General features: G+C 47.5%; 1 protein-coding gene across 6 annotated transcripts in view; it reads left to right on the top strand.

The window, feature by feature from the left end:
• Window positions 1-21,498, top strand: part of MYPN (myopalladin) — a 283,025-nt gene that overhangs the window by 140,377 nt on the left and 121,150 nt on the right. For all 6 annotated transcript variants that reach the window (XM_073685590.1, XM_073685593.1, XM_073685588.1 and 3 more), the window contains one exon: window positions 13,978-14,922. In XM_073685590.1, coding sequence (XP_073541691.1) covers window positions 13,979-14,922 — 944 coding nt within the window. In that variant the 5' untranslated portion in view covers window position 13,978. The remainder of the gene's footprint in view (window positions 1-13,977; window positions 14,923-21,498) is intronic.

Raw genomic sequence — 21,498 nt, forward strand, 5'->3', positions numbered from 1 at the left:
ATGCCAGGAGCTGTATGATAGAGGAGCTGTGCACCAGTGCAATTGTGCGGCGACATTAGGCACCTGCGAGTCGCTGGAGCTGTGCACTTTGTACAGGACAGTGTGATAACTTCATTTCTTTTCCGTCTGGCATTGCAATTGCTGGAAGAAATACAGATTCTTGTCTAAGGCTATGATCAAACTTGCAGTTCTTTTAGCTTTAGTTCATATCTCTGCCGCCTCCGTTTTATGATAGATGTATAATGGGGTCAATAATCCAGTTATGCACACAGGAAAAACACACCTAAAATGGTAGCAAGTATCATGTACTAACCAAAGAGGCTAAATGCAAGGTAAAAAAATAGGGGACTCAGCCCTATTTAAGAAGTAGAAATCCTACAGAGCGACTACCAAACGGTTGTACATATAAAATTATATGTTTTAATTATTAAAGGGGTTATTCAGGACTATTTATTTTACTATGGACCTAAAAACTAACAGGCAGGTAGTTCCTATCTACCTGCCTGTTCTAGCCGGCACTGGTACAGAGCAGACATCAGCCGCTACTATCAGCCATTCAGCTGCTCCATGTCAGCAGAGAAGCTTTTCCTCTTTCGAGCTGCTCTGTCAACAGGGCCTGACTGACCCGCAATTGGGCAAGAGGGAGCCGGCTGTCAATCAGCATAATATCGGCAGTCACGCCACATCAGCAGAGCAGAGTGGAAGTTGTCGCACCCCCAGGGCGTACCCCCTGGGATCCCTTCTATAGAACGGAGCCTTTCTCCTCTGCTCCCCTCCTGGACCTCTATCACTAGGCTCCACTTGTGGAGCAGAGCTCCTGAAGAGACTCTGCTCCCCACCTTACTTCTCACTCACTTCTTCACTGACTGACCATTCTGTTCTCTTCTCTTTATATACCTCCTACAATGGTGCTCCCCTACTCTACATTCTCCACCCACACCCACTACTGGTTCCCCCTACCTTTGGTTCCCCCCACTCCAGCCAGGGACAGGGCTCAGCAGGAACACAGTGCATATCGCCCTTCCAGCCGGCCTGGAGTAATGTAGCGTTGAATGCTGGTGTTGGGTTTCCGGGCAGCACTCCCTCCTTACCTGAGAGAAGGAGACACCACACCTCTGGGTGTGGTGCAGTACCTCTGTGGCGACTGAACCCTCAGGGGCGCCACGCTCCCCCCTGGTAAAACACAGCACGTCTGCGAGCTGGAACTAAGCAAAAACACGGTATATTAGACATGCTAAATTTTTGAATGCATTCGCTTATAAGATTATAGACAAAACACTTCTTCCCTTTATGGGAGGCACTTTTCTTTGAACGTTACAGGTTATCAAAATATTATAAAACACTTTTCACTGGCATATACGTTTTTCAAACATCTTGCAGTAAGATCATAAACAGGGTGTCCATCTTACTGGTAAAAGGTGCAAAATGAAGCAGCATGTGGGACCCGTCCGAAAACCCTCAACGTAGGCCCTGGGCATGGCTGCAGGGCTTAGGTGATCCTGGTGCTGGACCACGTCTTCCGCCACGCCAAACGGGTTTTTGTTCTGAGGTCACTTGGTTGCAATTATAAAACCAATAGAGAGCACTTTAAGAAGTGCAAAACTATGTACAAAATCAGTCTTTGGCTGCTCACAGTCCTCAGCCTGAAGTCTGTATACCCTGACGGGTAATTATGCACACAAAGCACAGTTTAAATTTCTGTACCCTTACGGGTGACTATTTACACAGTGTTCAGTCCCACTTACTGTACTCAGTAATGGGATAACCGCCTGGGGTACTCATGATTCTTGCTTGACCCAGCCGGGTCATCAGCCATGAACTGCGGGGGCGTGTCCTCTCCTTCCTCAATCACGCACACCTGGAGGGCATACCACCCGCGTTCCCCGTGGTGTCGAGTGTAGGTGACACGGTCACCGGGGTACAAGTTCCGGTCAGGATGCTGCTGTAGGAGGCCCAGGAGCAGGTCGGCGCTTGCTGCGCCGGGACAGGGGATCTCTTCCTACCTGCTCCTGTGCTGCACACGGCCTCCTGGCGCTCATCTGGCTCCGCCGGGGCTGGAGCGCCGCTGCTGGTACCCTGGGCTGGCTGCCGCCGAGCTGCTAACTTCTCCAGTAGCTCCTTCTTCCACCTGGCGACCGCTGCTTGCTGGGCCCATTCCACCTACTGGCTCAGCTCCTGGATCTCGCTCTGGAGGAACTCAGCATCCTCCTGGGAAAGTTGGTTTGTCGTTCCCTCCAGGGTGAGGGGGAGCACTTGCTGCTGCAGGCCAGAGGCGGAGGCTTGATCCTTGCTTCCGTCCATGCTGGCTGCCGGGTGCGGTCTGTCTAGACTCGTTAAGACCACACCCTGTCTCCATACCTTCTCTTCTCCTCCCCTCCCCTTTCAGGGGCGGTCCCATGGCAGCCTGTTGTCGGTCACTCCCTGAGACGTCCTCCCTGCCTTGACGGACACATCTATGCGGACAGTCACAGTTGCAAGGGGCAGGTTGTGCTTTTGGCGCCATTCTGGGACCCGGCCCACGATGGGAGGTTCCATATTGTTGTTTTTGATCATGCACATAATGGCACCCGTTCTTCTGGGGTGGGCGACACATTCAGTAAAATAACACAGTTCATATAAGGCATACAGTACCCGGTGGCAACTGGCACGAAATCCTATTCGTGACGCCAGAAGTTGTTGCGCCCCCATGGCAATGGGGTACTCAGAGTCTGGGCTAATAGATGCTGGGGGAAAGGGATATGTCACAGTGGCTGGCCCGGTCCGTGGCCCAGGGCGGTCAACTAAAAGGGGGGAAAGTTTATATGAGGTTTATAGTTTGACCGTGAATCCACCTGTGGTTTCTGGTAATTTGTACCAGCGCTGCTGCAGAAATCTGAGGCAGTTGATAAGGCAGCTGGGATGGAACGGCTCCCCACAGGTGGAGCGGGCCTCTGGGCAGGGTAGAGTTTGATGGTGGGTGGTACTGGGACTTGTAGTGCAGAGGGAGAGATGGCGCAGCTGAAATAATTGACGGAGGCAGTGCAGTGCAGTCAGCCGAGTTTTTACTCACAGTTCTTATGTAAGTTCCACAGGTACACTGTACGGGTGTCAGCCTCCCACATCGCGCTGCGTTCACCAGACCGGGGGTTCAGCTCTTCCTCAGATGTGTCAGGAGTGCTTGACGGAACCCCGCTTTCCTTATGTTCCTTGCTAGACCGACTTCTCACGCTGGGTCTTCTCCCTCCTGCCCTGCGCTTCCCCACTAACAGTCCCTCTGGGCAACCTGGAGTTCCCGAACCTACTTGACCCTCACGGTGACTAAGATGAGGCTGTGGCAACTGCACCATAAAAGTCAGAAGCCTCCGGTTTTTCCAGCCGAGACCTGGAGTAACACGGCTGGTCCAGAGGCCGGTCCCCTTCTTGCGGCCTGATCCTTCTGACACCTGGCAGATTCGAGGTGTACGGGTGCCGTCCTGCACTCACCGTACCCCCTGGGATCCCTTCTGTAGAACGGAGCCTTTCTCCTCTGCTCCCCTCCTGGGCCTCTATCACTAGGCTCCACTTGTGGAGCAGAGCTCCTGAAGAGACTCTGCTCCCCACCTTACTTCTCACTCACTTCTTCACTGACTGACCATTCTGTTCTCTTCTCTTTATATACCTCCTACAATGGTGCTCCCCTACTCTACATCCTCCACCCACACCCACTACTGGTTCCCCCTACCTTTGGTTCCCCCCACTCCAGCCAGGGACAGGGCTCAGCAGGAACACAGTGCATCTTGTCCTTCCAGCTGGCCTGGAGTAGTGTAGTGTTGAATGCGGGTGTTGGGTTTCCGGGCAGCACTCCCTCCTTACCTGAGAGAAGGAGACACCACACCTCTGGGTGAGGTGCAGTACCTCTGTGGCAACTGAACCCTCAGGGGCGCCACAGAAGAAAAGCCACTGCTCTGTTGATGAGACGTCAGCGGAAGCCGCTGAATCGCCGGCAGGAATGGTTTGTGATCTCTCTGTGCCGGCAGAGATTGGCATCGAGCACAACAGGCCGGTAGGTAACAGCTACCTGCCTGTTAGTTTTTAGGCCTACAGTAAAAAAAAAAATAGTCCTACCTAACCCCATTAAAGAGTAACTAATTTGTCTAGCAATGTTATGAAACTTGCAAATCACTTTATTAGAGGTTTTGTCTATGCTTGTAAGTGTCTTCCAAACCCCGGCTTTGCCCCAGTTTATTTGCCTGCCTTCAACTGCACTTGGAGTACAGATGATAGCAGTGAAATGATCAGCACTTGTCTCCTTCTCTGAGTGTTGTGATAAACAGAATAATCTCCTTCTCCAATGCTGCCCATCCCAGCAGGACCACCATTACAGGTGTTGTTTTGGCGGAAGAAATAACACTTGATGCAGCAAAAAATGTCTGAGCTGGGCCCTCACCATGTTGAGAACTGCTCGTGTAAATGTTGTTGCCCACCATCTGAAGGCAAACTATATAACACTTTTTGTGGTGGGCTGTTTCTAGGGCATGATGCTGACGCACCCCCTGGGCCATGTTCAGGGGATACCCGGAGCCAGATCTGGATAGGGGTAGTAGTCCTTGTGGCGGTGACCCGGTCCGCGCCCAGGGTGTCAAACTAAGTGGCAGTCTATGGCAGTAGATGTTAACTTGGATGTCGACTACGCCACCCGTTGAGTACGGCTTTGCAGCCGCCGCTGCAGAACAGTCCGCTGAGGCCGGTGGTATGGGTGCAGCGATGATGGTATAACCCCCAACGGGAGGGGTATGGCCTCAGGGCAGCAGGTGAAGATGATGGGGGTTGTGACGGTCAGTAAGAAGAGTCAGAGTCAGGAGATGCAGTTTCAGGGGTTTTACTCACAAGTGTTCTCTCAGTCACTCTGGCCTTGAGTGACCACCCGAGCCGTGCTGCGTCCACCAGGTCCTGGACTCGGCTAACCCCCAGGCAGTTCTGAAGCGTGGTCCTGAGCTCCCTTCTCTCTCTCTGTCTCTGGCCGTTCCCACCAGGGATCCACCTTTGGCCGGCTCCCTCGGGTCTCTTAGTGGTCAAACCTCCTCTGGGTTCCCTGACACTATGCTTGGTGTGCCTTTCTGGTGGATTTGGTGAGGGTCGTGGCAAATCTTGACCACGACCTCCGGTTCCTGGCTGAGGATAAGTTGCCTCCACCAGTTCGGGCTCCGGTACCCTTGTCCGCCAACCCTTCACCCTTTCTGGTCTGTTTCTGGGTTCTTGGGGTTCCCTCTGTCTTTCTCTCTGGGTCCTTCTTTCTCCTCTCTCCTCTGCAGGCTTAGCTCTGGAGCTGGGCCCAGCCGGAGCCACAGCTCCCTGTCAGCCCTCCTGGCTGAACTCTTCTCCTCTTCTCCTCCTGCCTGAACTGAACCCTGATCTAAGATGGTGCCCACCATATATACTCCCTCTATGTGTGAGCCCAGGTGACTAGCACCCAATGAGCTCCTAGCTTTACCCAGAGTACTCCCCCTATCTGCCCCTACACTACTGGGATGTTCCACCCCCCTCCCACTCCAGCCAGGGACAGACGCTGTCGTACCTGCACATTTACTTGGTGGGAGTACCGTAGTTCTGTCCCCCGGAAATGGGATGTATGTAGTGCATGCAGCCTACTGAGCTCAGTTCCACACTCCATCCTTACCCGGGAGTGGAATACCACACCTCTGGAGTGAGGTGCAATACCCCTGTAGCAGCCGAATCCTCAGGGTGCTACATTCCCCCCTGGTAAATCACAGCACGTCCTCGGGCTGTAAAAGAGCAAAAACATAAAACATACAAGCTTTTTAAAGTGCACTACATATAAAATATATAAACAGTAACCTTCAATCATCCCTTTATGGGAGGTACTTCTCTTTTAAAATGTTACGGACACATCATAAAGTAATATTAACTCTTTCATCATAATAAAACTTTTCATATAAAACATTTTTGACCTCTGGCCACTTGTGCAAATTGTGACCAGGTAAGTGCCACAGTCTCTGGTAGAAAAAAAAACAGTTTCCTATAAAACCGGTAGGGGGCACTTTAGGAAGCGCAACTATATACAAGGGGATATGGCCGCTCTCAGTCCTCGGCCAGTGGGGAAAGGGGATGGCTGCTCACAGTCCTCAGCCTGTGGGGAGATGGGACACACTGGAACAGTTCACTGGTCCCAACGGGGACTATAATGGTAACAGTTATTGTACCTTCACGGGTAACTATTTACAGTGCTCCTACTGTACATCAGTGGCGATGTCCTCCAGCTCCTTCTTCCGTGTACCCTTCAGACCCGTCCGGGTCCTCTTGCTCCTCCTGACACCTCAGCTCTTTCTCTGTCAGTCGGTGTACATGAAGGGCATAGGTTCCTTTGGCACATTGGTGCCGGGTGAAGGTGACCTCATCACCCAGGTAAAGGTCACGACCTCTGTGTCCCTCCGGTAGGTGGGACTCGACATCTCTTCTGGTCACGAAGACGTCGCCGGGGGTGTGATGATCTCTGATGAAGCCCCAACCGTGCTGCAGTTGGAATTTGATTACAGTCCCGGTGGCACGGGGACCGTGGGCTGCACGGGGGTTCCTTCGGGTCCGGCTCTTTTGTTCTGCACTCTTTACTTGCAGCCGCTCCTCGCGGACCCGTCTCTCTCTCCGTTCTCGCTCAAAGACTTTAAACTGCTGGCGGCAGCACTCCGCACGCTCCGCTGCAGCCGCCCGGGTCTCTTGAGTGAACCCGATGAGGTCTCCTCCTGCGGGGTCCCACTCAAACTGCGCCTCCTCTAACGAGAGCGGGGTCATCTTGACGGGCGCCGGAGCCGGGATTAGGGGCTCATCCAGGGGTCTTTCTTTCCGGAGTCGGGGATGGTGGTACTCCGGTGGCCACGCAAAGGGCTGCCCATCCGGGCAAGTGTGTTGGGCAAACAAGTCTTCACCCAGGTGCGGCACAGTGGAAGTTGAGGGCGCGGTGGTGGCAGCGGCGCCCGGGATCACTAGGCCTTGCGACCAGGCTTGGGGTACCCTGAAGGTAAAGGGCACCGTGAAGACGGCGGCGCCCGGGGGCACTCGGCCTTTCGACCAGGCCGGTGGCGTCTCCTGCTTGGCCGCGCTCAGGGTTGAGGCGCGTGACGTCACAGGGGGCGTGGTCGCGGCTCCTGCTTGGGGCCTAGTCTGGAGCGGTAGCGGTGCGGCAACGGGCACGATCAGTGGGACTTCGGGCTCTGCGACGGGGAGCGGGGGTAGGCTTACGGTGGCTGGGCTTGGGGTAGTGACGTCCCCTTTACTTGCCTCCGTCTCTTCAGCTCCCTCTGCTGCGTCGTCTCCGGCCTCCGTCCCTTCTGCATCCTCTTCAGGGGCAGGCGTGCTCCTCGTTGCGGGTGGTGTGCTCCGCTGGCGGGTTCCAGCCTGCTGGGCCATCTCCCTGCTCCACTCCATCAGCGTTTCTCGCTGCACTTGGGCCATCCTCCGTGCGAGGCCCTCCAGCGCGGTCTGTGCACGCTCCCGGTCTCGGGGAAGCTGTGCCAGGATCTCCACCAGGTCTTGTGGAGTGGTAGCTTGCATCAGGCTCCTGACCACAGGGTCGGTGCTGCCTGCCTCTCCCTCCATCTCCGGGTACGGCTCCTCCAGACTTCTCCAAGCTGCTCCCATCTTCTCTCTTTTGTTCTGTCTCCGCCCCCATTGAGGGCGGTCCTCGGGCAACTTGGTGATTGTCAGTTCCAGGGGCAGACCCCCCACGCTGATGGACACCTCAATCATTGCAGTCTCTGCTGGTGGGGGCGGTCTTCGTTTTTGGCGCCATTCTTGGTCCTGGCCCACGATGGGAGGTCGTCTCTTACCACCCTCTGGCACGCCCATAATGGCGTCCGCTCTGCCAGGGCGGGAAATCTTCTCAGATGGCGGGAACCGCTTCCCAGTGGCGGGAAACACTGCAGATGGCGGGAAAAGACTGCAGATGACGGGCAAATGGCGGGAACCGATCCGAGATGGCGTCCGATGGCGGGGACCCTCCGGAACCGGCGGGAGACTTCTTTTTGAGGTAAATGCGAACTTTTCTTCAGGCACGCAGTACCCGATGGTTGCGGGCACGTGATCCTGCCGACTACGCCAAAGTTGACGCACCCCCTGGGCCATGTTCAGGGGATACCCGGAGCCGGATCTGGATAGGGGTAGTAGTCCTTGTGGCGGTGACCCGGTCCGCGCCCAGGGTGTCAAACTAAGTGGCAGTCTATGGCAGTAGATGTTAACTTGGATGTCGACTACGCCACCCGTTGAGTACGGCTTTGCAGCCGCCGCTGCAGAACAGTCCGCTGAGGCCGGTGGTATGGGTGCAGCGATGATGGTATAACCCCCAACGGGAGGGGTATGGCCTCAGGGCAGCAGGTGAAGATGATGGGGGTTGTGACGGTCAGTAAGAAGAGTCAGAGTCAGGAGATGCAGTTTCAGGGGTTTTACTCACAAGTGTTCTCTCAGTCACTCTGGCCTTGAGTGACCACCCGAGCCGTGCTGCGTCCACCAGGTCCTGGACTCGGCTAACCCCCAGGCAGTTCTGAAGCGTGGTCCTGAGCTCCCTTCTCTCTCTCTGTCTCTGGCCGTTCCCACCAGGGATCCACCTTTGGCCGGCTCCCTCGGGTCTCTTAGTGGTCAAACCTCCTCTGGGTTCCCTGACCCTATGCTTGGTGTGCCTTTCTGGTGGATTTGGTGAGGGTCGTGGCAAATCTTGACCACGACCTCCGGTTCCTGGCTGAGGATAAGTGGCCTCCACCAGTTCGGGTTCCGGTACCCGTGTCCGCCAACCCTTCACCCTTTCTGGTCTGTTTCTGGGTTCTTGGGGTTCCCTCTGTCTTTCTCTCTGGGTCCTTCTTTCTCCTCTCTCCTCTGCAGGCTTAGCTCTGGAGCTGGGCCCAGCCGGAGCCACAGCTCCCTGTTAGCCCTCCTGGCTGAACTCTTCTCCTCCTGCCTGAACTGAACCCTGATCTAAGATGGTGCCCACCATATATACTCCCTCTATGTGTGAGCCCAGGTGACTAGCACCCAATGAGCTCCTAGCTTTACCCAGAGTACTCCCCCTATCTGCCCCTACACTACTGGGATGTTCCACCCCCCTCCCACTCCAGCCAGGGACAGATGCTGTCGTACCTGCACATTTACTTGGTGGGAGTACCGTAGTTCTGTCCCCCGGAAATGGGATGTATGTAGTGCATGCAGCCTACTGAGCTCAGTTCCACACTCCATCCTTACCCGGGAGTGGAATACCACACCTCTGGAGTGAGGTGCAATACCCCTGTAGCAGCCGAATCCTCAGGGTGCTACAATGCATTTTTAAAAGTGGAGGAAAAAGAGCTTAAAGGGGTTGTCCACTACTAGGACAACCCCTTCTTGAACTAAATGTTTGGCCCCGATAAAATAAAAATCTATAATAATAATAATCTTTTTATTTATATAGCGCCAACATATTCTGCAGTGCTTTACAATTCAGACAATTTACAGACATTATGGGCACTGTCCCCATTGGGTCTCACAATCTACATTCCCTATCAGTATGTCTTTGGAGTGTGGGAGGAAACCAGAGAACCTGGAAGAAACCCACGCAAACATGGGGAGAACTTACAAACTCCTTGCAGATGTTGTCCTTGGTGAGATTTGAACCAAGGACCCCAGCGCTGCAAGGCTGCAGTGCTAACCACTGAGCCACCATGCCGCTCTGTCTCCTGTGCTGGCGCCGTTGCTGCAGTGTCAGCACTCGCTGTCCCCGGGGCTCCCCTGTATGGTTGCTGTGACACATGACACCGGCACCCAATCATCGCTGGTGTCACTGTCTCAGCCTTCATACCAACTAGACATGGAGATGAAGTCCTGACATCCTCTTCATGTTCAATCCATATGTAGGCGGGGACAGTGATGCCAGCGCTGATTGGACGCCGGTGTGACAACAACTGCAGGGCAGCCCTGGGGATAGCGAGTGCTCACACCACGGGAACGGCTCCAGCACGGGAGGTGAGTATAGGTTTTTTAATTTTATTGAGGCCAAGTGGACAACTCCTTTAATCTCAGCTCTGTTGCTGCTATTGTGTGTCTCCAAGAAGACAGAAATCCCTGTATACAAATCAGTGTAAGGAGTGAGTGCAAGCACACAGTGAGGGCAGTGGCAACATTGTCTCCTCCCAAGGCAAAACTCCTTCCATAACAACTGATTTGAATAAAGGCAGATCAGATGTACATGTTGATATGGGTCCACACATTTGGCCAAGGCTGAAATGAGGTTCCCCATGCACATGAGCCTAAGATGACACTTCTACAGCCAGAATGATGTAATGAGTATTCGTCATCATAAGCAATATAATATTGGAAAGTTTGAAACTGATCTGCGGTACCTGGCAGCAGCCACTAAACAGTATACGGAGCCATGAAGCCTCCATAAACTTTACATATGGCCACTGTCGGATCTGGTAAGAGCTGATCGGTGGGATTTGGTGGGTGTTAGACCCCCACCGATCTGTTATACGTTGAAACACAATGGACTTCTGTCTTCTTTCAACCGTAAAATTAGTAAACTATCCTTTGGATAGGTCATCAATATCCTAGTAAAGGAAATCCCTTTTCAAACATTGTTTCAGAAAGCATCCACTGACAGACAGCTGCAAACAGAAAATGTATAGGAATATGACCTCAAGCAGCTTGTGTTTCACTTTGATCTTTATGTATTTATAATGCTTGTACTATTATAAAACAGATAGTATCCATTGTCTTGACTTCAGTGTATATTATTGTTTTTTGCACAGTAAGGCAGAAGACCTCCTGGTAGCTGTCGATTTATGTGATTATTGTTATTCTGTAATGTCTTTTATTGTCTGTACAAGTCTCCTCTAAAATGTAAAGTGCTGCGGAATATGTTAGTGCTATAGAAATAAAAAAATATTATTATTATTATTATTATAAGGGCTCATTCAGATGTCCGTTTTTCTCCACATACAAGAAAAATGGACCAATAATTTTGATCAGAGTGTGGTTCGATTGTCATCACTTTTTCTCATACGTGGAGAAAAAAAAAAGTTTCTCCACCTTCTCCTATGTGACAATCCGTGAAAATCGGACTTCACTTGAATGTCATCCGAGTGCAGTCTACTTTTTTTTAACAAACCCATAGACTTGCACTGCCGATTCTGATCCGACACTCGGATCAAAATCAGACATGTTTCTGTGATTTTTCATGGACCAATTGGTGTGCGAAAAATCATGGACATGTGAATGGCCCTATAGACTATCACAGGTATGAGTACTATCCATTAAAAACATGCATAACACTCGTACGTGATGTCTGAATGAGGCCTAACTATAAGCTAACACCAACATTAGTCTTGTATTGCCATGGGCTAGAAATAAGGTTTATGTCTTGCTCATAAAGATCCTTAATGCACATATGATTTATATTATGACATATTATTTTATACATTCTGTATTACATATTATAATTGTCTCTATAACAGTGGTAAGAAATAATAAAGGTATTTTTGATGCTTTAAAAAAACAAAAAAACAAACTGGTATGTATAGGAAAACATTGCATATATCTCCCTACGAAGATGTATGAGCTGCATTGCAGCTTGTACAACCACAAGCAAAATCAAGGAGCCAAAGGCAAAAACAGAGCTTCCTGTGCCTTTTCTTTGTTACATTACTGGCCCCAGTGCCCCTAATACAATCTACAGTAGCCCGAGTACCAGTCACACAGCCCCTGGTAACAGTATGGAGCTGAACACCAATGCTAGACACAGCTCACTGATAGGCCCATGGACAGCTCTGGTTCCTGATTCAGGAAGAAAGCAGTTATGTTTTTCCAATCCTGAACAACCCCTTTAAATTATTGCTTCCTGTGCATTTGGAAAATTGCACAGTAAAATGTCTTCCTGGCAAATATTGATCATGTATGCCTGCAAAGCTCTTGTAACAGTGCGACTGTCCTGCTGAGCATGGGATATCTTCTCAAACGGAGTATTGTCCACCAGAGAGGCTCAGCTTACAGTTTTAGAAGCCCTGGGCTGTAGCTTTGAATAAAATAAGGAGCTGGGGGAGAGGCAGCATTCTTCCCAGAGAACACCCACTGTGCTCTAAACTTGCATGCCCACAAGCAGACATGTCTTTGAGAAAAAAGTCTAGCAACATAGATACATTTATTTTTTTCTAGAAAAGGGTACATCTCTTATTGCTCACCAGAGAGGCCCACCTTACAGTTTTAGAAGCCCTCGGCTGTAGCTTTGAGGAAAAGAAGGGGCTGGGGAGAGAAAAAGCATTCTTCCCAGAGAACACACACTGTGCTCTAAACTTGCATGCCCACATGCAGACATGTCTTTCAGAAAAAAAGTCTAGGCACATAGATAAATTTATTTTTTTTAATCGCTAAGGGCACATCTTTTTTTTTTTTACACATCATACAGGCTTATGAAAAAAGGACCTTTGGAAAAAAAAATCCTCTGACTTCTTATGATTCTTACAAAAAATAAAGGGAATGATCAATCTGTAATATAGATTTAACAATACCGTTCCATCTTGGCCATTAGTCAAAAAAAGAAAGAAAACATTTACATGCTAATTGTAACTGCATTCAAGCTGCCAAAATAATCACCTACCTAACTCCCTTTCATCTTTATGTCATCTCAAGTTCATGCTTACAGCTCAGCCATAAACGTATGGCAGATGTCTTCATATATCAGAGAAAGGGAATTTGCTCAGTTGGCCTGATCCTGTCTTCAAGTTGCGACTGGTACAAGGAACACTACATTTTTCTTTGCTATACATTAGCAGATCTATCAAACAGTACTATGCAATTTATTTATTGTTTTGTCTTTATGAATGCAGCCGTCTACTTGTTATACTGACTTAGAGTATCTACTGATTTCTTGCACATTAATAGTTCAATATCTGCATGCCAATGGTGTATTGTACATAGATGCTTATAAGATAATGTGGGTTAGTTTTAATTCTTCATCTTCTCTTTTTTTTTCTTTATCAATGCAAATTCTAAATACATTTACGGTATATGATATCAATGCAGTATTTCATTAGTGTGCTCCTTTATAATTTGCTCCATACGTATGATTTGGTTAGGACATGGCACAAAGATTCAGGAATAGCATTAGTAATGAAAAAGATAAAGACAAATGTGAAGCTTTGGACTTAAGACCCCCATACACATTAGACTATTGTGTATTGGGGCACTGGCCAACAGATCGTTGGGGGGGAGATGTGGATGGGGCATGTCCGATTCTAGGCTGCTGAACATTTTTTTCTCCCAGTGATGAGCCACCGCCAGCTTTCTCCTCGAGAACATAGAAGCGTATATGTGGGAGAGATGACTGTCTCCTAAACGATTGGTCAAAGCATCGTTCTGCTGTCAGCCATCTAATGTGTATGGGGGCCTTAAGACTTAGGTGATATAAAAAGCAGTGTCACACTACAGTGAACTGAATGGTAATCTTTAATTGTTGGTATTATGACCCTTTGGGTAATGAATCTCACTTGATTTCTAAATTTAAATGGGTTGGTCACTACTAGGACAACCCCTTTGTTTTTGCCCCCTTTAAAATAAAAATATTTATACCCACCTCCCATGCCATGTATAAGTAATCACTTCCTCTTGATTATATATACGTCCAATGGTGGGGACAGTGATGCCAGTGCTGATTGGACGTAGGGCTCACGTGTCATAACAACCTCACATGAGCCCCGGAAACGCGAGTGCCGACACCACTGGAACGGCGCCGGCACGGGAGGTGAGTATAAATATTTTTATTTTAACGGGGGAAAGCATTCAGATCATGAAGGGGTAGTCCTAGTAGTGGAAAACCCCTTTAAAGTCTTGAGTAAAATGGTGTAAATGTGCCATAACTGTTTGTTACATTTCATTTTGTATACCGTATTCCAAAATCACATAGCATTCAGATTAATATGCCATGACAATAAGTGAAGAATGAGCCACCATTATATTCACATGGTTGGTCTTTGTTCTTTTTATTAACAGCATGCAAGACGATAATATAGAAGATCGTACGTCTATTTCCCAGCTTCTCAGAGAGAGCTACTTAGCTGAATCTATTATACATCACGAAAACAGTGAACAAAGCTCTACTATCTCCTCCGCCCATTCATATCATCATAGCCTCTGCTCTGCCAAAGTTGATGAGTTAGGAGGAACAGATGACTTTTCTGATCTTTCTGCCTTTCTGAGCCAGGAGGAATTAGACCAAAGTGTACATTTGGCGCGACAATCAATTGACCAGGATGGACAACAAAAAGAGGCGCAGTCTGTTCTTAAATGCCCACCCAGAGAACTGAGGAAACAAGCCAAATCTTCTGTAAGATCATCTCTAAGCACTCCAAACAACCCAGCAGTCACTGACCAACAACAAGACTCAGACTTTCATCAAGAACATGTCCTAAAAGGTACAAGAAACTCTGCAGACGAAACTAAGGATACGAAAAAGCAACAGAGAGTAAATCCTTATGGAAGCGAGACAGAGTCTAAGAAAGAGTTTCTAAATAAAGCAGCAGATTTCATAGAAGAGCTATCTTCATTATTCAAAGCCAACAGTTCCAAGCGGATCAGGCCTAAGACGTTAAAAAATCGAAGAAGCAAACGTGATTTAAAAAGTGGAACTCTTGAAGAAGACATCTCCAATTACACCACTCAGTCAGAAAATCGAGAGCGGCCGCTCTGTCCGCCAGTACAGACAGAAATAGATGCTTCTGTCTCCGAAGAACCAGAGAGTTTGGAAGCCGTAGGACCAGAAATTGAAAGGGAAGAAGTTTTAGAAGTTGAAACGAATGCCGCTTCTTCTTTTTATTCAGAAGAGACTATTGGGCAGCCTCCTAATTTTATCCAGAAATTGAAAAGTAGGGAAGTTACCGAAGGAAGTAGAGTACAATTGGACTGTATTGTGGTTGGAATCCCAGCACCTGAAGTAAGGTACATACTCTATTGCTTTTTTTACATTTTTGAACTGATACTAACAACAGAACAATAAATGATGGATGCAATCTATCACTGAGAAGCATTTCCACATAGAAGGAGTTCATCACATAACAGCGACACAATAAGGCTAAGTGACATAAGTATAAGTAGAATGTCTCTAAACTTATCAAAAAAAAAAGTTTAAAAACAACTTTTAGTGCCAGTGTATGTGAATATTAAGGTATTGCTGACATTTTCTGTATTATCTAATAAGTAAAAAGTTGATAATGACATAAATAAAACAAGGATAGCAGCTATATAAAAAAATAAATATTTGCGGTATACTCAAAATAACCATGTACTATAACCAAAGACAACAAAAACACTCCAGATATTTAATAACTTGTAAGCAGCTCTGTGATGGCTGAGAAATAAGAGCGCACCAGAGTTCTTCTCCGCAGCACCTGTTGAGCAGTGAAACTTCAGTGTCAACATTTCACATGTACTGTAAGCCGGACTGGATAGGTTTATTGCGAAACCTTCTGTCAGCCAGAATGTTTTCTTCTATTAGATTACGAATAAGATAAACATCCTGATCATATTTTACTATGCATCATTTCAGAATTTCAGAGGGGTGAGGCTTCCTCTGAGTAAGGGTAGGAGCTGCACAGTGGTGACACTAAGGTGCCATCTTGAGAGACATTTGCAAAGGTAGGGAATCAAAGAACTAAAAGGGTTATATTTGAAGGCCTCGTTATAATGGACTAGTTACACTTACTAAATGGAAACCTCAAAGTGTCATTATGAAGGTATAGTGATAACCGCAGACCAATCTCAAAAGTGCCTAATGGAAGGATTCATCAATCCAAGATTAGAAATGTCATATGTATATATATATATATATATTTAGTGTATATATAGATATACAGTATATACATATATTTTATTTATTTTCTTCATCGAGTACTATATGTGCTGTAGAAAAAGGTACAAGCAGGTGTGGCTGATGTGCTTTTCCTCTGTTATTCCTACTACAAATGTATGGATAAGTTAACTTGTGTAACCAGTTGGAGGTGTGTCTGTACACACTCTGATATTGTCCAATCAAGGATGGCTATATAAGGACACACCCATTTCACAATGGGAATAGTAACACCCAGTTTTCAATCTGTTCATAAAGTTTAAGTGGGAATAACAATACACAATGCAAAAAAAAAAAAAAGCATGATCCAAAATTTTATTTCATGTTAAATATTGGAATTGACTGAAACAGAAAAAGTATATTTAGTTAACAGTAACAAAACAATTCTTTTTTCAAGACAAATAGTGAATTACTGTTTTCAGTCTTAAATTACAAATTAATTAGTTATTATTTTGGCCAATGATGTTCTATGTCATAATATTCATGTACGTTGATTTAGTGTATAATTGCACCAGGGCAAACGTTAAAAATGATGCAAAATGTAGACCTCCTTGAATACTACTGTCATTTGTTCCTATTAAAAATGATTATAGTAGGTTTATTCTTTCTGTTTGAGATTAGGTTGTGTCATCTAAGTCCATGGATGTTATGTTCATTGTCTATATATTTAGAAATTGCTACTTTGACAAGTAAAGAATATTTCAAAATGTAATTTTAGTAATATTCGGAGCATACATACAGATAGACATCACAGAGGCCATATATAATCAAAGTTACTGGAAGAATATTTGCAAAAAATAGTTGCACCTTGTACCATGTTTTTGCTATAATTCTTTTCCATGTTTACTGTTTTCATCTGTTTCATTTTCATAAAGCAATGTAAGATTAGAAAAAGGTCTATTTTTAGCCTTTAAGACGCAGCATTTTTTTTTTCTTCAGTTTTTTTCTATTGTCATATTCTGAAAACCAACTTTTTATTTTTTGTCAATGGATTCATGTAAGGGCTTGTTTGTGGCAGGTCATGCTGTACTTTTCAGTCGCACTATTTCGGCTACATAAAACTTGATGTTGATTAAGCTTTAATAACTCTTTTTGGATGGAAGTGAAAAAAAAGCAATTTTGGTATTTTTTAAACCTTTTTTTTGCGTCACTATTTTGAGAGCCTTAGGTTTTATATTTTACTGTGCAGGGTTGATTTTAGGATGATGAGCTGTTGTTTTCATTGATACCATTGTTCAGTACATACAACTTTTTGATAACTTTTTATTACACTTTTGGAAAGTGAGATGAACTAAAACATCAATTTTGGAATTGTTCTTTTACTTTTTTATAGGATTCATTGTGCGGTATAATTGACATTATCTTTATTAACTTTATCATCAGATTATCAATATGATAATATACTGTATTATTGATATAATAACATACGATATGATAATTATATATAACAAATATATAATATGGCAATAACCAGTTTAAATTTTTTTATGCTTAAGAATTTTTGCACTACAAAATCACTTTAAATTTTTATTTCTTTACTTTTTGATGCCTTTTTCTGAGAGCCATAACTTTTTACTTTTCAGTAGACATTGCTGAATTAGAGCTTGTTTTCTAAGGGACAAGCTGCAGTTTTCATTAGCATCAAGGACTTTTTTATCACTTTTTATTTTATTTTTGCTGGGGCAGCATACAAAAAAACAAGAATTCTGGTATTGTTTTCAGTTGTTTTTCTTCACAGCATTTACCGTGCACCAGAGTTTATTCTGTGGGTCGGTATGATTATGGTGATATTCAATTTGTGTAATTTTTTCAACTAAAAAATTCTTCATGTTTTTGTATTGCCATTTTCTGAGAGTCATAGCATTTTACTCTTTTTGCAGATGGGGCTGTATGAGGGGTTATATTGTGCGGGACAAAAAAATTTTATCTGTTTTTCTTTTTGTGGAACATATGAATTGTTACAGGTCCGGATGGTGGAACCACTGTGCCTTGGAACAAGGAGGGACCAGAGGGGCGTGACTATGGGCCTACCAGGACCGACCCTGGCTACACGGTGGCCTAGTCGACTCCGTGAACCAAGGAGGGACCGGGAAGGTGGACCAGGTGCTACTCTGGGACCGACCTCATGTGAGAGCAGGCGACTCCCACGGGCCTGACAGCTGAAGCAGACTGGCACGGCTGATTAGCTGGCAGATGAGCAAAGCTAGCAGGCAAGCAGACGGACAGGCTCGACTGGCGGGCTGACTGGCGGGCACGGTTGATAGACCAACTGGCGGGCACAGCTGATAGACAGGCTGCTGGGCACGGCTGATAGACAGGCTGGCGGACCTGGCTGAAAAACAGACAGGCGGGCAGCACTGGGACCTGAGGGCTGGAGAGAGTGTTAGCACACAAACTACAACATTGCACAGGCACCTCCATCTTGGGGGAGGTGCCTTAAATAACAGGTGTCCTCCGTCCATTGGCCGGGGACATTTTAGGATGGCGTGCGGGGTCCCTTTAAGAAGCAGGGAACGCGCACGCACCATAAGCACAGTGCCCGGGCATCTGCGCGTAGTGCGCGCACCCCATGTCAGCACAGCATGAGCAGGAAGCGGAGCAGAGGACACCGGGCCGCGATGGTAAGGGGATTTGCCTCCTGCCCGACAGACGCCGATGCTCTAGTACCCCCTCCCTTACGCCCCCTTCTTCTTCAAGCCCGCAAGAATTTTTTCCAGAAGAAGAGGAGCATGAATGTTCTCCCTGGGCTCCCATGGCCTCTCCTCAGGACCAAATCCCCTCCAATCTACAAGAAAGAAAATATTTCCTCTTACCCTCTTGGTAGCCAGAATGTTTTCTACCTCAAAGACGTCCTCAACAGAAACTGGAGCAGAAGTGTTACCTGGATCGTCAGAGAAGGAATTGAGGACTACCGGTTTGAGGAGAGACACATGAAAGGAATTGGGGATCCGTAAAGAGGCAGGAAGTTTCAACTTGTATGCTACTGGATTGATTTAACTCAGAATCTCGAATGGACCGATGAACCACGGACCCAACTTGTAAGAAGGCATCTTGAGGCGGACATACTTGGAGGATAACCAGACCTTATCCCTCGGATGCAATAGAGGTGGATCCAGGCGTCTCTTGTCGGCGTGTCTCTTCATCCGCTCAGAGAACTGCAACAGTGCCGATTTAGTGTCTTCCCAAATCGCAGAAAAGTCTTTGACGAGAGACTTCGCAGCAGGATTGTCAACGGAAGTAGAGACAGGAAACGGAATATTGGAGTGCTGTCCATACATCGCAAAAAATGGCGATTTGGCAGAGGATTCACTCACATGGTTATTGTAAGAAAACTCGGCCCAAGGCATAAATTCCACCCAGTCGCTATGGTGAGCATTGACGAAGTGCCGAAGGAAGCTAATGAGGATCTGATTGATGCGCTCGACCTGGCCATTGGACTGTGGATGATAGGCCGATGAGAAATCCAATGCGACATCCAGAAGCTTGCACGTGGCTCTCCAGAAGGGTGAAGTAAACTGAACTCCTCTATCCGAGATGATATGATGAGTTATTCTGTGGAGACGGAAGATATGAAGGATGAAATCTTTAGCAAGCATTGGCGTCGAAGGAAGACCCGGCCAGGGAATGAAATGAGCCATCTTGGAGAAGCGGTCAGCGACCACCCAAATGGCAGTACAACCATCCGAAACAGGGAGATTTGTGATGAAATCCATCGCAATATGTTGCCACAGAGCAGAAGTTATGGGTAGCGGAAGAAGTCGACCAGTCGGAAGTTGCCTGGGTGTCTTGTTTCTGGCACAGGAAAAGCAGGCAGAGATGAAATCCGCAACGTCCTTGCGTAAGGTTGGCCACCAATAATGTTGGGAAATTAGCAGAAGCGTCTTCCTCTGACCGGCATGACCTCCTAGATTAGACGAGTGACCCCAGAATAAGACCCTCTTCCTATCCGGAGCCGCTACAAATGTCTTACCAAGGGGAAGGTGAGACAGGTCAAACGGAGCGACAGTCATTATTCTGGAGGGCTCAATGATGTGTTGAGGTTCCTTCTCTTGATCAGCAGACAGGAATGATCAGGAGAGCACGTCTGCCTTGATATTCTTTTCAGCCGGATGGAAGTGAAGAGAGAAGTTGAAGTGAGCAAAGAACAACAACCATCTGGCCTGACGAGGATTAAGTCGTTGAGCGGACTGCAAGTAGGCGAGATTTTTGTGGTCCATGTAGACAACCACCGGATGTAAGGCCCCCTCCAGTAAGAACCGTCACTCCTCCATCGCCAATTTGATGGCAAGCAGTTCCCAATCTCCAATGGAATAATTGCGCTCCAAAGGAGAAAAGAGCTTGGAGAAGAAACCGCAGGTCACCATTTGCCCAGACGAGGATTTCTGAGTGAGAACTGCTCCGGCCCCAGTGGAAGAGGCATCAACCTCCAGGAAGAACTGCTTGTTGCAGTCAGGATGATGAAGTACTAGAGCCGAAGAGAAGACTTGCTTCAAGGACACAAATGCACTTTCCGCTTCGGGAGTCCATACCTTGGGATTAACCCCTTTGCGGGTCAAGGCCGAGATGGGAGCAGTCTGAGAGGAAAAGTGAGGCATGAACAGGCGGTAATAATTAGCAAATCCCAGAAACCGCTGAATAGCCTTCAACCCCTCAGGTCTGGGCCACTTTAGAACGGCAGACACTTTTTCGGGGTCTTAAGCCCGGTCTCAGAGATTATGTATCCCAGGAAGGGGAATGAAGTCTGTTCAAAAATGCATTTCTCGAATTTGGCATACAGACGATTCTTCCTGAGCCTCTGCAATACCTGCCGAACGTCTCTTCGATGTGAAGGCAGATCAGAAGAGAATACCAGAATCTCGTCCAGGTACACTACCACACAGGAATATAGAAGATCTCGGAAGATGTCATTCACCAGTTCTTGGAATACTGCTGGAGCATTGCAGAGTCCGAAGGGCATCACGCGGTACTCGTAGTGGCTATCCCGAGTGTTAAATGCAGTCTTCCACTCATCACCCTGAAGAATCCGGATGAGATTGTATGCACCATGGAGATTGAGCTTGGTGAAGATCTTTGCGCCTTTGAGGCGATCAAACAACTCAGAGATGAGAGGCAGAGGATACTTTTTCTTGACGGTGATTAGATTTAGACCTCTATAGTCGATACAAGGGCGAAGAGAGCTGTCCTTTTTCTTGACAAAGAAGAATCCTGCACCTGCCGGAGAGGTGGATTTCTGGATAAAACCCCTCGCCAGATTTTCTTCTATGTATTCCGATATGGCACGGGTCTCAGCCAATGACAGGGGGTAGATTCGACCTCGGGATGGAGAGGCACCAGGAATGAGATCAATAGGACAGTCATACGGCCTATGAGGAGGTAGTGCATCAGCCGCCTTTTTGTCAAAGACGTCCGCGTATGACCAATAAGGTGCCTGTAACGGGTCTGGGAGGCGGAACCTCTGAGCTACTATACAAGGGGGCGGTCCTTGTAAGGGAGCGGGTGGCGACCAGGGAAGACGGGCAGGCAGTCACAGCAGGTGACCGGGACAGTCTCTGAGTGAACGGGCTGGAGGTCACGGCAAGTGACCGGGGCAGTCTCTGGATGAACGGGCAGGAGGTCACGGCAAGTGACCGGGGCAGTCTCTGGATGAACGGGCAGGAGGTCACGGCAAG

This window comes from Phyllobates terribilis, unplaced genomic scaffold, assembly GCF_046119375.1.
Source record: "Phyllobates terribilis strain yellow unplaced genomic scaffold, ASM4611937v1 Scaffold_5__5_contigs__length_657084704, whole genome shotgun sequence".
NCBI lineage: Eukaryota > Metazoa > Chordata > Amphibia > Anura > Dendrobatidae > Phyllobates > Phyllobates terribilis.